General features: G+C 31.7%; 1 protein-coding gene across 1 annotated transcript in view; it reads left to right on the top strand.

Annotated features, from left to right (window-relative positions):
• Positions 1 to 17,531, top strand: part of LOC118188757 (hemicentin-2-like) — a 425,265-nt gene that overhangs the window by 344,990 nt on the left and 62,744 nt on the right. The window contains exons 5-6 of the mRNA XM_085814240.1: positions 6,796 to 6,996; positions 13,264 to 13,554. Coding sequence (XP_085670366.1) covers positions 6,796 to 6,996; positions 13,264 to 13,554 — 492 coding nt within the window. The remainder of the gene's footprint in view (positions 1 to 6,795; positions 6,997 to 13,263; positions 13,555 to 17,531) is intronic.

The raw sequence follows: 17,531 nt of genomic DNA, 5'->3' as shown, positions 1-17,531 counted from the left end.
TCTGTTCTGTACGTATAGTTGCTTGTTGCATAGAATCTTCGGTTGGGTCATCCTGACTGAAGACGGAATCCAGGATCTGTATTAATATTTCCCTTGTGTAGTCCTGAGTAACATTTATTCGTGTAGGGATGTGTAACTGGGCAGGTCTAAAGAGCTTTCCAGTCATAATCTTATTATGAATACCATAGATGTTTTGCCACTCTGTACAAAAAGCATGCCATGAATTGATTTTAGCCTGCAAAATTGAACGTTTGTACTTCGCTCTTGCATGTTGATAAATTGGGAGGGTGTTAGCTGGAAGGTTTAGTCAACGCTCACTCTTTAACCTTCGACGTAATGCGCGACATTGCCTCTGCTGAATACGAAGTTCACTACTCCACCAATTGATCGCAGTCAGTTTTTTAGTACTACGCTGTGGCAATATGTCATCACACGCTTGCTGTATGCACTTTTGTAGAGTCACTGTGAAATTCAACAATTCCTCTCTAGAGTTCGCTTGAGTTAGCTGTTGTTCAATACTTTCAATCAAATTCTTGACTCTAGTAGTAAAAGCACGTTTACGCCTACCAGGTAGGTTGTAACGACGGATAATATTAATTGTCGTGGGTTGCTCTATTGAGAAAGTAATGTAACGATGGTCGCTTAAGCTAATTTCATCATTAACCCTCCAATTTTGTATTAATGGCGCAGCTGAGGCTGAACTGACCGTCAAATCAGGCCAGCCGTGTTCGTAGATTCTGTCATATGTCGGAGGCGCGTCTGCTGTGTTATGTAAAACAAGATGATTAGCAAACAGAAAATCCTCCAGAAGGCTTCCTTTGTCATTCGTAGAAGCATACCCCCAAACCATGTTATGGACATTATAATCGCCTGTAATTATTTTAAGAGGAATTTTAATCTTTTGCAGGGTATCTGTAAGAAACTGTGTAGTAGCCAAAATATCTACAGAATGTGGAGAGTATTGTGAGATAAACAGTAAAGATGCTTCTTGTGCTTCTATAATGATTGCAACATTATCGCGTTCAGTTGCTACGGTAGTCGGAGACAGTTTTTTGTTGCAGTTAATAATAATGGCCTTAGGAGGATATTCTACATTTCCTTGTTGATAAATTGTCCATTACAATGGAAAACCCACTGCAATTCCGTCTCGCGTGTAAGGTACTGACTTCGTTAGAGAGAACCTGTAATTCTGTAATTAAACTACTCTGTGCTGAATTACTTTCCCCTTTATAAGACTGTATACTTATTACTTCATTTTTACTCTTATCATTTGTATTGCTACATTAATTTTAATGTGTTATTTGATATAACTTACACCAGTGTTTTTAAGCTTTCAGAAATGTTTTCCATGTAATGATAGCTAATTTTTCATTTTGCACCTTTTCGATTTAAGGCAAATTTCCCAAGAATGGTGTACTTTCAATAATTTTGGGCATTTAAAGGATTTGATTGGATTATTTAATTAAGACAAAGCACACGAGGGCTATCTTCCTAAGGGGAGGGATGCTTTCGGGGATGACTTTCTAAGGGAAACTGGCTCGTATACACGTTACACATAGGGAAAACCACGAAAATGTCCATGCAGCCAGCCAGTTCGCGGGATTCGAACCTCGGACTGAACTACCAGTGTTCAGCGACTTTATCGCTCGCTCGGCTGCTGGTGGGCCCGGACATTTAAAGGAAGGAATCTTTATCATAAAGAAAAGACAGTATTAGTTAAGTTCAAATAAAATAGTTTATTTTTATTGCTAAGAATTAGAAGCATTAATTAAATAAACTTTGTATATCAATCTTTGTATATAATCAAAACTATGTATATAAACTTTGTATCAATGTATAAGGATCCTGAATTCTGCTTACACACTAAACAAATTATACTTAAACTATGGTTAATATCAAAATGGTGGCATTATTTTCAACAACTATGGTCATTTTCATTTCATCGACCCTCTCCCCTTTACAGTCTAAACGTGTATATTATTAGATTCATTCACTTAAATAAAAAAAGTTGAAGTGACAAGACTTTTTTAGATTCATTCAAATCAGATTAAAAATTTTGAAATCCAAAATCAGTAATCCTTATGATACATGTAAGTGATTAAGCATCAGTTAAGTAATAATATAAGTGATTAAGCATCAATTAAGTAATAATATAAGTGATAAAGCATCAGTGAAACAATCAAACTAAAAATTGCTTAAATTATCTCATATTGATTATTTAATCTTTTAATAAAAATCAGTACTCCAAATGCCCTTTTCATAAATGCTTATTTTAGGCAAAGCTTATACATGATGATAATGAAATAAAAATGGCAAATACCTTAATTAATATTTTTGGAGTTATTTTTAGATAGATGTACACCAAAACAAGTAAAAGAAAGGAACTGAATCTTCAAGTTTTCTATCCTACGAACAAAATGTACTTCTCTTATATCATCACAATGATAGGTAGCTCTTAAATCACCGTTATTATGTAAATAAGGCCGAACAAATTCAGAGGAGTTTGCCATTTGCAATTAATTACTGCCATACATCACTAAACAATTTCCTTACAACAGAAAATTAAAATAACACACAATCAATTTATGTTCTTTCCTTTTCCGAATTCTAATAAACAAATTTAACAACACTCGCGGAAAAAATATCATGTCCTTCTTTAACTTCATGATGGTGAGTGGTTTGCTAGCAATGAAAACGATCAGTCATATAAATGAGTTCTAGTTTTATTTTCCATTTCCGATGAATTTTTTTCTCTCATTTTGAATGGAAATTTCGTGTTTTTAATGAGTTTAGAAGAATCATTCATATGCAAGCGAAACAGCCTTTATTTATCGTGGTATGTACTTGAATAATAATGATCATTTGAAATATTACACTCATATTTCTTGCTTCAAAAACTGGATGGTCTACTCATCTCAAGCAATTTTTACACAAAAAGTTTATTTTTTTTCCTCTTTACTCAGTTTAAATGATACATTTCTCATCACTTTAAGAAATGTTTTCCTGGAAATAACATACTGGTATAGTTCTGGTTGATTTTGTACAATAACCAGACTTAAATTGATGCCTATTTGAGATAATTTTGTTTCGAATTTATTATTCCATGTATTCATATAAAAAATAACAATAATAAGGAAAGAATAAAGAAAGATTTTTTATAGACTTGCACACATAGATTGCATATAATATAGTTTTTTTTTTACACTTTTATTAAATCTGTAAGAATCCTAAGTTTTACTAACGTTTATTTTATTTTAAAACTGTACTATCACTTCTTATTTTCTACTTCCGGCCAGAATTAAATGCTTTAACTTGTTTATGCAAATTGTCTTACTAACTCCCAAGTACTTAAGTTGTGGCTTTTTGCCAAGATTTAGGGAGAGAGAAGGAGATTTAGAAAGCAAGCCGCTAGCCACTGCAGTTTTACGAGTTTTCGCTCGGTTGCTGGTTGCCTTTAAGGCCAGAGTTTTAGCCCTCTTGGTACTTGAAAACGTATTGTAGTTTCAGAAGCTCGGCGTTCTACATACGTACCCTTTTAAATAAAGGCCAGTCTTAGTGCTAGGCATTTGTATACTAATTCAAAGTTAGCTTTTAGCTAGAGTTTTAGTTAGTAGTTTTATATTCTTACGTTCAGACCACAAGTGGTTGGTCTTTGTATCCCTAAGTTCGGGAGTACTTGTAAAAGTATAGAAAATAAAGGGTTTCGTATACCCTTCCTGCTTGTGTCGTCTGTTACACACAAATCTTGAACATAGCTTGAGTAAGCTCCCTGTTCCTATTCAGGACCATTCATGTTTCCAACGCAAATCAAGAGAAACACAAATCCTGACAAATCTCCTTTCAAAAAAGCTTAAAATATTCTATGTATTGTTGAGTGTGTATGTGTTCGGAATAGATTGAATGCACACAAACCGATGATAGCTTGATAAAATTTATTTTTACCAAAACAAACACTTGACAGCTCTTGAACTTTTCACAAAAGCATTCGTATAGCTGTTCTCCGTATCACAGAGCACAGTCAGTAGTTGCACTCCAAACTACTGAGAACGTTAAACACAACGCAATGCAAAGCTCATCTAAAAGGCGAAGCTTTCACGGATATCTCAATACTCCTAAATCGCTCGCCGTCGAGAAATCTCCACTTCTCGAAATTACTGGAAGGCATATGAGGGCCGGATGCGGTTACAGTTACGTGATAGGATCAATTACATTTATTCAATCATAATACCAATTATAATTTTACAGGAACTGACCAAAATAGTCGCCAAATTTGAGGTCTTTGGATTATTTCTCGCCAAATTTGGCAACAAAAATTAGTTGCCAAAACCATTGCCAGCCAGTTTAATGAGATAGCCATTGACGAGATGTTATTGACCTGCCCTGTATCTTTATTCTGTCGGCAGAGCTTCGTCTCTTTCAAACACTTCATACATTACGTTATAGAAAAATGCTACAAATGTACACATAATTTCAAAAAAATTACTTATATAAACAAAATTTGGGATGGTATTATTATATATCTTTAAACTTTAGTCTATAGTATTTAGGTAAACTTTTATTCTAAAGTACATAAGGCATTATAAGTGTCTTTTATAAACTACTTTAAATATATAAGTATATATAAAAATTATCAGTACAATGCAAACTGTATCAAGCAGATGCGTTATTGCCAAAAGTTATAATGATAAAAATTGCTTTATATTATGGGTATTGTTCTCACATTTCTCCGTTTATCACTTTTATAATTTGAAATCTAAATTAAAAAATGTTCTACCTTAATATTGGCAACAGTCTTAGAATCTGTATTTTGCCAAAAAAAAAGTATGTTTTTTAAAAATCAGAAAACTGGAAACAGCTAATGTATGTAAATTACTACATTCTGTAATTGCTTCTTCAAGCAATTAAAACAGGATAAATTATCGGTTCTTCAAATACATTATTCTTACAATTTACATTCCATTTCATTAGAATATTACCGATGCTGCAGTGCATTACGTGTTGGTTAAGCTTCAAGTATGCTAAGTATTAGGGTGATTTTATTAAAGCACAGAAAGATTGTTTCATCCAGAAACGTGCAACATTCAAAATTTTGAATATATTGAAACACATCTTCATGAGTTGGAACATGTCGATAACAATTCAGTGTTGCAACCTAATTCAAGCTTCTGAGTGGATTGCACTAAGTAATTTTACTTTCAAATTTTTAATTTTTGTAAATTTTGTTAACTTACTGCGGGAGCACCCTGATGCAGTGTTAATTTTGGGATTTCTACTCCCCATGATAGTTCTCTGGTAAATTCAGAAATTGTTCTTGTAAACATTTCACATATTCCATTTATCTTTCGATACGCATTTCCGCGGACATCCTGCCACTAAGCAGTTTGACAATTTCATAACTTCTTTTTACATGATGTTCATTTAAATTTATGTCTGTATCATCAATGAATTAAAATATATCACTGATAGTCACCGGACATATGCACTTTTCTAAGCGAAAGCCATTTTACATTTCTCAAAATTGACATCGCACGCATACCCAGAAGTACTCAAGTCAAAATGTCCCTAAACTATTGTCTAAAATACCCGTAGTTTTATTAAGAATGCATAAAGAAGTGTGAAATCCCGAAAATCATGCAAATATCAGTATTAGTGCTTAGAGTAATTTAAATAATACTGCTCTGGTACCTTTATTACAATGAAAAGACAAAAGATGTATACTTCCATTTTACTTCCAATTAATTTTATACTATCACAATATAAATCCAAAATCTAACTAGAGCGAAGACAGGCAAAGCCATTTACATTTCCCCATCCCTCTTTACACACAACTAAAGGCAACGTCGTGAGGTTTCGAGCAATTCCATTCGACGAATCAAAGTCTGATGATAAAGTATATTTATCAAGTATGCTTTTGTCACATAAAAATATATTTTAATTGATATCACGCACTTTGTAACACTGATTTTGATTTTGAAATCAGAATCTGTTCATCAGGCATCACATTTTTAACAAAATGTTTCCCTGACTTTATCATGCAACATCAAACATCAGCTTGAATGACATTTTCAAATCATTTATGCACTGTCTATAATCAGTCATGATTAGGTAATATTATGCGAAGTTTTGATTTATAAACTGCTATTCTGAAATAATGAAGTCAAATTTAATGGATGAATCTCCTAAAAAAGAAACAAACATCTTGTAATTTTCATCACAGATAGCATAAGTGAACTTCAAAATGCTCCTTTCGGAGAAGGATAATTTTCTATACTGCAGTGATGTTAATTCATTATTTGAAACTTCGAGATATTCAAGGTAAACTTAAAAATACGGACACAGTTCATAGTGCTCTAGGAAGGAAACCTGAAAGTAGTCCTGCTTCATAACGAAACTAAGTATCTCCCAGAGCCATTTTCTCAGTTTGCACTTCTTGAAGAATCATTTGAATTTTATACAGCTACAGTAAATAATTTTACGAAATTCTATGATCCGAATACGTTGTATAATATCCTATATCTAAAACGTTCAAAATGTATGCACAAAATTATTTAGATTATGCTTTCATTGAAAGAACAAACAAGATAATTAGTTTTAATAAAACCTGAGAATTATATGTAATTAAAAATATAATAATGCTTTTAAAACTCTCAGCGAAGTTTAAACGCATTAGCAACGTATATTAACCGAGAATGTATTAAAGTGTAACCATTCATAATTTTTTTACGCTTTGTAAGGCAACGTGTAAGATTATAGTTTGTTTGAAGACGTATGTATCATTCTTGTTATTTTTCTTAGGTTTCCCTACACCTAATGTCACCTGGTGGAAGGACAATAAACTGTGGGATAACACATTTCAAAAAACCCAAACTGGTGTTATCAATGAGATGAAGTTGAACAACCTCAGCCGATTGGAACTCTTTGCTACATTTCATTGTAAAGCGCAGAATACCATGCTTACCTCACCAGTATCGAGGACCATTGTCTTAGATATGTACCGTAAGTAGCATTTAAAATTCCTAGCTAAAATATTGGTTGTTTGAGTAGCTAGTGCTTCTCGAAAGTGTGAACAGGAGAAAACCAAGTTACCAAATAAGATAATTTCGATCAGGAATGGATGATGAGGCAATTTTACAAACAGATAATTTACTATTAAATTCAATTTCGTAAAGAAATACCACACAACGTTTTTTGGGGGGAGGGAGGACGGGCCAACGTGCAAAAAAGAGGTTTTACTTGCTTAATATATATATTTACATAATAATAAAAATAACAAGTATCATTTAGATGATATTATGGCCGCCGAAATATTCTAACTTTTGTGTGTTTGATGCCCCTGGAATGCATAAAAGAGTGTGAGCACAGGGACTATTGGAGATCTGTAGAAGATTACGGACAATATAATATCATTATCATTATAAGGGCACAGCCCCTATCCTCCTAGCTGGCACAAGCCGGCCGTATGAACAAAAAATGGCACTGGCCAGAAAAAAATAAATATAAGGAAAAAAACAAAACAAAAGGTCTAAAATCTTAGTGCCGAATTCCAATTCTATCTTTGCTCGTATTTATAATTTTCATTATCGTCTCTTTAAAATCTTTCAAATTTGAATAGTTCCTTTTAAAATCTTCCTTAACCCATATTTTATTATTGTCTTATATACATGATATTACCTACTTGATGCAAGTACAAAAAAGTGCTAATGTTTAAACTATTTCTTTCACATTGTATTATTGCTAGAAAGTAGCTTGTTATATTAGTTATTTTCTTTTAAATTTTTACTTTTACAAATCAGTTTCTTTTAAAACATACAAAAAGGACTAATTTTGATTTTTGCACTTTATTTCTTTTGAACGCATACAAAAGGGAACAAAAGGGTAAAGTAAAAAGTGTGGATTTATTTCATATAAAATAGGTCTTCATTAATGTGAATGACAAAATATCCGAAATAATAATATGTTATAGATCCTTATTTTGCTTTATTTTTAGAGCGTCCTATATACAGGACAAAGGTAAAATCGACTATTATATGACGTTTAAACGTAACATCGTTTTGGAGTGAAATGTTTACGTCTGTTTCACCCCCTCGCTGTAAAATGTTGCGATCATCTGTTTCTTGTCCTGCGTCCCCTTCTGTAAAGAATTATATTTACCATCTGAAAGCTGTTTCACACGTTTTCTTTGTATGAAAGAAATTTACTTTTGTGAATGTTTATTTTGTAAGGTATATTTATTTTACGCATCCAAAATGAGTCGAAAATTTTTAACAGCTGAAGAAGCTTTCGAATCTTTTATCACATTAGATGATGAAGATACTGAACCAGAAATGGTAGTAACACCACTTGATCCAGATGCAGTCAGTGACAATGAAGAGATAGACGATGATTGCACTAAGCACAGCCAAGCTATTTGTGACGAAAACGCAGCAGTAACTGTAGAAACAGCAGAAACTGTGGAAATTTTAGCAGGAAATGGAGATTATGAAATATGCGTGTCAAACCTTGATTGGACAGATTGCGTTCCTAAATATTCGCCATGCTTCAGAAATATTTTCTCAAAATTCTAATGTCTCCAACTGATTTTGTTTCTGGAAAATCTCCTACAGAAGAGTATGTCGCTGAAAAAAATGATAGACAAAGCTGTTATCAAGAGTAACACATACGCTGAGCAGAAAATTAATCATAATTTTTTATTGAAAAAATCTGATGTGTATACCACATGACTTTCTTGTACGGAATATTAAATTATACGCATTTTTTCTTGCATTTCGTTTAAACTTACTGGATTGAATTAAATCTACTTCGCCGACAGCGCATAAACCACAATAGAATAAATGCATCCTTTAAAATTCATTCTGTTTACCATAGAGACACTCTGGCGCTAAATTCACTTAACAGTATTATATTTCGTTCATGTTATAACTCAGAATGCACAAAACCTATATCAACTTAAGAATTGTCTAATCGTTGCCACATGTTCTATTCAAATACTATAATAAAGCTAGAACGATGTATAAAAGAAATTAAGCAAACAAAACAAAAATGAAACAGTTTTTCACAGACGCTTGAGTATTTCTCATTCAATTAATTCAGTTCTCACTTCGCGACAAGGCAAAAATACATAAAAACTCAAACTACCTGTATTAAAAATTACGAAGTAAATCTCAAACACTTGTTTCCTCGAAAAAATTCCAGAAAGAATTAAGCATGATTTAATTGGCAATAATAAATGAATGCTTTATCTTTGTTGTTGGGAAGCTAAGTTTCTCTAGATTGGCAACAAATTCACTAGTCTCCTGTTTCAAATGTAAATATTAATGGCCGCCATTAAAAAAAGGCTTAGCGGCAATTAAGCAACTTTAAAATTATTCATAATTCTAAACATATTGCATACAGATTTACTAAAGGCATAAAAACCTTAACCGAATCATTTTTAAAGCAAGAAATGTAGAATTTACAAGCACATAAGAGTAAAGAAACTGTGATCACTGAGCCGGGTAACAGAGTGGATATATATATCAATATATTTATATACGTTTGGTGCTGCCGATTGCAACCAAAATACGAGGCGCACATCTACATGTTATGGTAGTCCTATATACAAAATTTCAACGTTCTGAGGCTACTCGTTTTTGAGTTATGCGAGATACGTACGTACGTACATACGTTCGGACAGACGCCACGAAAAGTTCTCTTCAGAATTCATTTTAAAGCAGTTTTATAATTTTTTTGGAGGAAAAGAGTCTTTTATTCTGTCCTTACTTACAGATATCACGCAAAAACATCGTTAAATTGCTTTAGAAAGCGGTCAAAATGGATATTTTCGTTGAAATATGCTGCCTGAAACCTTTCGCGATTACAATACTTCCTTTTTACTTCGTACAAGGAAGTAAAAATGTATGAACTTAAGCAATTCTTAGGTATACATTTTTAAAGTAACTGCCACATTTTGCCACGTGAAAAAATGTACTGGAAAAACGCGCTAGACGCAGGAACTTTACTATTTCATCGAGAAATGCCACGAAACAGATATTTTGAAATCAAGCGCTACATTCATTTCATTGACAATAGCACCATTGATTCGGACAGCTATTACAAAGTACGTCCACTTTATGATTTACTGAATGATGCTTTACAACAATTAGGTGTATTTTACGAATATCTAAGCATAGATAAAAGAATGGTGAGCTGTTTCGTTCGGCATGATTGTAAAATATGTATGAAAGAAACCGAAGCTCTTAATCTTCTAGAATATCGACGGGCTATAGGAGTCAGCCATTTGGGTATTATCAATACCCAAGAACATTCAAGGCAAAACATTATGTGCGCAGCAGAGAACTCCGGACTTCTTGAAAATGTAAACTGATCATGTGATTGTCTTTTGACAATCCCTGATGGACGTCAACTTCCTTATCAATCTAAAAATTGTACAAGGCAACCAACAAAAATTTTTAAATAATCTATTATTGGCTAATGTTCGAGCGGTTTTTCAACATTCCATTCAAACGTATGTGCTTGAAAGAAAATATTGCCCTGTGACTTCCCAGCAATAGATTTGACCATCGTCCTATATATATGACAGCCTGTAAACTCAAAGAAAATAAAAGTTTCGTATACTTTTCAATTTATTGTCTTTTCTTACCTATTTATAAAACAAAATTAGAAATTTCAAACAAAAATTTTAATTTCTTCGATTATTGGTAAAATATGGTTTAAAACTCCTGAGGAAATTTTGCTAATGTTGAATTTTGTTTTGTTTATTAGCTTGCTCCGTGCTACAATATCTTATTAAATTTAATATTAAGTATTATTTTGTTGATATGCTTGCTACATGCAACATTATCTTTGACTTATATCCAGCAATGTGGAAGGAAAGTTAACTTAGAATCGCAGTGTTGCTTGAAAACTTCTGTTAGTGTTAGTATATAATATCTGCATTTATTGCCAAACGTTTTCTATGCAAAGCAAACTTTGGAAGCAGAGAATGCTCTCAGTTTCCAAATCTTTCAAAGTTGGAGAAGAGATAAAGATTTGCTTGCTTATGCTGAACAGGGCTCTTCGTTAGATTTGAAGATATTCTTCACTTGGTTGTTCTAGGTTGGGTGTTGTACCATTTTGCACGTAGGCCAACAAACTCAGATAAACCCATACAAATACAGGTGCAATTGTTTGAATTGACCATAAATGAAGAGTTGAAACTAAATGTGTGAACATGGATACCACAGGTTCCGGTTACAAAAACAGGTACTAATTTTATGTCCTGCATTATGGGTCGTAGCGATGTTGCTTATTCCTTTCTCTTCTTATTTAGTAGAACGTTGACTTAATGTAGCTGTGAGCCTCATCACGAAGAAAGGAAACCGAGTGGAAATTAACGCTCATTGAGCCATACGAATGTTACTCATAAACATAGCCCCCAAACTCATATAACCTCATATCATCCCATTAGGCTCCCCAATCTCATTGAATAAAAAAAAAATCTCTCTGTATTTAAAAAAAATTATTAACGTAATATCAATAAATAAGTACCAAAATGCTTTATTTATATTTTATTTTTCCGTCACCATTTACCATTCAAGACATCGGACTTAAATGTTTAATTCTTCTATTATACAGTCATGTAGTGTTATTCCACTTGGGGGTTCATGGCCATTTCTTTTCTTTAAGAGAAGGGGGCCATGGGCATAGTAAGTTTGGAAACTACTGCTCTGGATGAATATAATATATCCGACTATACTTATTTTAATAGATGCATGAATAATATAAATGTAAATATATAATTTATAACTTTCATATAAAATTTAATTGATAAAAATTATTTTAACAATTTTATTAAGAATTATTTTTATCTATTTTAAATTTTATTTTTTGAAATTACAAGTACATTTCCCTATATTTCAATAACATAGAATATTGAATAATAGTTATATTGATTTACAATAATCTTAGTGAGAACACTAAATAGAATATTTTTAAAGAATTCTAAACCGTTATATAAAATAATGTCCACAAAGAATTTCCCTATGAGCGAGGCTCACAGATTTTCCACTTTTGCCACAATATAATGCGTACCTAAATTGCTGTCTAAAATATGTATCTTCGATTTTACATTATCGCTATCAGCTTCATTTTCAATACTAGTATATTACTTCGCTTCTTATATCTTGTGCATCAAACTCTGCTACAGCATCTCCTTCTACTAGGTAATTCACTTTTAGAGACTTAAAACAATTTCCACATTATAAACATTTTTTATCTACATAGAAATTTCCAAATTCTTTCATCTGTGAGTCTCAAGACTTCTACGCTATTTTTTTAAATCCGACACTTATATTCTGCAAAAGAGTTTTATTACAGTACGATAAATTTCCGTTCAAAAATCTTTCAAGGATAGATTGTTAGGAACTTCTTTAAGCGAAACGATTTATTTAAAGAAATTCTTAAAAGAGTATGGATAGTTAGCGAGACACTTTTAAAGCACGAGGACATAAAAAATGTAGATATTTTAAAAGTAAGCAAAACGTAGTCTTAATTTAACGTCGATTTTGAAGAAATGCCATCAGCTTTTGAGATGCTCAGATACAAATCCTTCTTCTAGCGCAGCAAAAAATATATTTGTAAAAAATACGAAGAGTAATAACCATTTATGCTCGAAAAGTAGAATTGAACAAATCTTGGATAACTGCTCATTGTTACCCACTTAACAGAAATTTAATTTTTAGCAATGGTGAAAGGGATGCAAGGAGCAAAACAAGTTCAAAACTATAAATGGTGGAGGACATTCTTAGTATGGTAATGACTTTCTTATATCCAGTCAACGGTTCTCATTATTATCAATCATGAATTACAAAGTGTAACCATCAAACATTTCTTGCAGATACCAACTTTTAAATTTTAGACAAAAAGCAAATATAAACTCGGATTTTCCCTTTCCATCGTTACTATCACTATTTATGTATGTTTTCATAAATGTTTAATAAATAACATTCGAACTTTAGTGGCATTGGAAAAACATTTTCATTTAAGAAAAAAAATTCTGTCCATTGGGTGCTTTCAAAACGTGCATGCGGTTGTCCTGCAATTTGAATTTCACATTCCTGCCTTAAGGAATACGCTTTCAAATGGGAGAATTTTCTTATATACATATTTAAATATAGTTTTATTTTATTTATACATTTAAATATATTTATATATTTTTATCATGTTCAACATATACAAAATATTTACATGCTGTATTTCGTAAAAGTGTTTTTCTGTCTTCTGTAGTATACCCTCTGACAGTGAGAATCACAAGTAGGCCGTTACCAAGAGCTGCAGGTAGAAGAGTAGATTTAGCGTGTGAATCGGAAGGCTCAAGACCATCGGCGAAGCTTTCTTGGTTGCTAAACGGCAGTGCCCTCACTGATCACATCGAAACCGTCCACGATAACGTCACATCCTCTGTCCTCCGATTCCTGCCTAAATCTCAGCACCACGGTCTCCCACTCATTTGTCGAGCCCAGAATCCAAAGTTATATGACAGCAAATTAGATGACGTAAGAGTGCTCAATATCACATGTGAGTATGCCACTAAAAAAAGAAAAAAAAAATTTACTTTTTAAGACATAGCCTGGAAGCATAAAAGGACTCTATTTTTACTAGTCTAGGACTAGTGACTAGTCTATTGGATGACTCTATTTTGTATTACGACTCTATTTTGTATTACGAATTTTTCCACGAACTCGTGGAAAGCAGCAATATATTCATTATCGTATTTCATGCGTGTGGGATATTTATGAACATGTATGATATATTTATTAAATGTATAGACTTTTCAAAGGTTTTTGAGCCTTTTTTAAAACATTATGCTTCTAAATTTTAGGTCTAAAAATTTGAATGCTTGTATCCACTTTCAAAAATTATTCATTATAAAAAATGTGATGGTTTTGTACCTCTGTATATATAAATCGGGAAAGAAATATTTTGTTCAACTTATTACGCAAAAGCATTCAAAAGAGTAAACCTTAAAAACTCTTTACAGACAGAAAGAAGTGAAAAGAAAACTTTTTACAGGAAAGCTATGCTTTGCGAAATATTTTCTATCATAGCAGGTTATATAGATTCTAAATATTCCAAATAAAATTTCAGAAATTTAATTCTATTCATGGCGGCAAACATACAAATCCTCGTTTAAGAAAAATGCATCCCCAACTCCTTTTAAGAGGCATATGCCAGTTTTAAATCTAGGATTTTGTTTCACATTCGTTCATAATATATGTTTTATAAAAATTAATGTTTTGAAACAGTAGTGAATAAATTTTATATTTCGATTTTTGTGGAAATGTAATCGATTTTTTGGAATACTTTTACGAAGCTTCTCTTCTATTAAAAGTTTCCAAAAGGATCACCGACCAACCATGTCTTGATCAGCTTGTTGTAAGCTTGTGATTTGAGTTTTGGAAATGAACGAAATAAGAGCAGTTTTCAGATAATGACAGTTTTGGTTGTATCATATCTTTTAACAGAAATGTTCAAATTTAAGTTTTAAAATGCGCCCCGTATAAGCAAAGTTCTGAATTAGCGAGTTGTTTTGGATCTTATTAAATATCTGGAAAAGGAACCAGTAGCATAATATATAAAATTCGCTCCAAGGAAAAAGCTGAAATTACTTGGCTTAAGTCATTTTTAGCCGATGAAAGGGAAAAATGATTCATACAAGGAAATTTAAAAGGACTGTGTATAAATTTAATTCCGTTAGGTACAAAATTTCCAATTTTAGCATATCTACAAATGTCAATCTGGAATTTATGCTGATACTCTAATTTTCAGGCATCTAAAATACTCTGCTATATATATAATTCTACTCTGCTATATCTGAGAATAACTGCATATACACGTCCAAAAAACTTTTATTTGTGATACGTTGTTCATTTAAGGAAGACTTTCTATATTAATTTTGGTATAGAAAATACATAATTTCCTAGTACAGATTTAGAGGAAAGTGTACAATAATTTTGATTTCGTATATTTTTACTAAAAATGCCATACGATTGAAATTATCGCAGTCTAAAAGCTTGCCTTATCGGATATCATCATTAACTGCAAGCATGAGTCTTAAACGCACTGTTTTAAGGTTAGGCTGATAGCTCTTTTATTACCATCTATGTAAACGAAATTAAATTTTATGGTAAATTAGAATTTATTTATTTTTTATTAGTAGTTTTATGGTAATTTAGTATAATATTAAAATATGTGTTCCATATTTCATGCATATGATTTAAGTGTAGATATGCAAGACATCTATAACTAATTATAAATAAAGAAGAATAAAAACAATAAAAAATAAAATATGCCATTCTAATGCAAAAGATGCAAATATATTTATTGCCAGAAGAAATAATTTACTTTAACAAGCATGTAAATCATTATTCTTAGCTCAATGGAAACAATGCTTTCGTTTGCTTTTGTTATAATAATGATAAATATTTGGCATTAAACTGTACAAATTTCTTTTTCAAATGTCGTGCACGATTGGCAATTAATTGTGAATGACTTTTAATTCTGCCTATTCCATTGTGAAACTTTTTTTCTTGAATATGCATTTCGGAACATTAGATTTATTTTTTCATCAGTTTTTTTTTAATTCCTGAGGTAATTAGTTATGTTGTATCTCAGAGATAGGAAATGTAATTAAGTGTTTGCTTTTTTCATTACAAATCTATTAATTTTGACTGCTTAAGAAAAAACATTGTGTAATGCATAAAAAGAAAAATTATTTTAAGTTTCTTAATAAAAACGAACTTAATTTGAAGTAAAGTTTTCATCGTCTGGACGTTACTTTTTTTTTTTTTTTTTTTCTTCTTCTTCTTCTTTTGGCCGAAGTAAAAAAATTAAGGTGTGAAGTTTATAAGGTACTTTTCTGTCTCCTTTCCGCATGCCGTCACAGTGTAACTAGAAGCACACTCAATGCGTATTTGGGAGGTCCAGAGTTCGAATCCTTGCAAGAGCATTGCACATTCCTTCAGTTTCCTGGCATCGAAAAATCGTAAAAAATTATATTACAATGATGCCCGAACTAAAACGGTGGTGGACCATTACTCCTCACCTGCAGGATTCGATAACAGGGTAAATGGGAAGTATGTAAGGTGTTTTCTTTCTCCTTTCTGTATGCCTTCGTGATGTAACTGGAAGCACACTAGGCTCGTATTCGGGAGGTCGAAAGTTCGAATCCCGATAAGAGCATTGTACATTTTTCATGTCCATTCATCGGTATAACCTAATGATTCTAAAAGCTTTTTGGACTAAGACTAATCGCGTTCAATGCAAAATCCAATGCAGATTTTAATTTTGGCTAGTGCTTATAAAAAAATTCTTAAGAGTTAAAAGCGTTTTGCAATAATTTGAAAACCTGTTTCAAATCTCATATGAAATACGTGCGAATTTAGCAGCTTTAAAAACCGCTATTAATCTAGCCAAACTTCTTCCTTAAATAGAAATAAAAAGTTTATATGTTTGTAGAGTCATTAGGTTTTTCTTTATTCTGTTAGAAATGCTATGCTCGCATCATTATGCAGATTTTTGCATCATTTACTTTTTCTTTCATTTTATTTTATTTATATTCACATATATTATTATTCAGTTTATTCATTATTTTACTTATATATTATTTTCTCTTTATTTGCCTTAAAAGAATAAAGTTACGTGTCGGGGAAGTTTCTGTAGGCAAGAGTTTCTAAATTACTTTGGTTTTCTGAAAATTTTTTTTCTACTCTTATTTATTAATTTTTAATTTTAATTCTGGTCTTTTAATTTCTAATTTCTCAAAATTCCACTTGTTTAAATTTCTTTTTAGTAATTAACCACATTTGGTATTACTTTTGGTTTTGACTTTTACCCTTGACTACATGGATGACGAAACACGAATTGAATGATTGAAGAGTTAGGTTTGGAGGCAACTTCCCCTTGATAAGTCTGTCTCCTGTCTGCTCAACAATCAGTCACTTATGCATTTATATAAATAATTTTTAGGATTAAATAATTTTAGGGATTTTGTATTTATTAATGAATTCTGATACTTGCACTTGATTTACATATGCTCTCAATTTAAATGATATTTTAGATTAGTTCGCAACAATAATTAATCATTTATTTATTTGCATTAAATTTCATTTAAATTTATTAACTTTAATTTCCTTTTTACGTATAGAGAATGTTTGTTAATTTCAAATTATTTTCTCTTTAGTCACTTTCAGTTTCTTCAAGCATTATAACAAATTCTCGATGATGCTGAACTTGTCCCCGGATAACGTATACGTACTTTCCTACATTATGATATATCTGCACACTTTTGGCACAGAGAGTTTCTTGATAAATAATGAAATGTATAGCGCAAAAAATATTCTGAAAATTTTCTTCTTTCAGTATGTTTCTAAATTTTACATCTGCTCCATTTTTTACCAACCATAGCAACTGTACCGTCACTTGCAAATCCAATCATTTTACTCAATTAATTTATATTTATTTATTAAAGCTTTTTTTTTTCAGGGAAAAAAAGT

Source organism: Stegodyphus dumicola, chromosome 4 (genome assembly GCF_044657685.1).
Source record: "Stegodyphus dumicola isolate Sdum_Otavi_A_Nest chromosome 4, ASM4465768v1".
In the NCBI taxonomy this organism is placed as follows: domain Eukaryota; kingdom Metazoa; phylum Arthropoda; class Arachnida; order Araneae; family Eresidae; genus Stegodyphus; species Stegodyphus dumicola.
The sequence above is the reverse complement of the archived record's forward strand: the minus strand, read 5'-3'. Positions and strand labels throughout refer to the sequence as shown.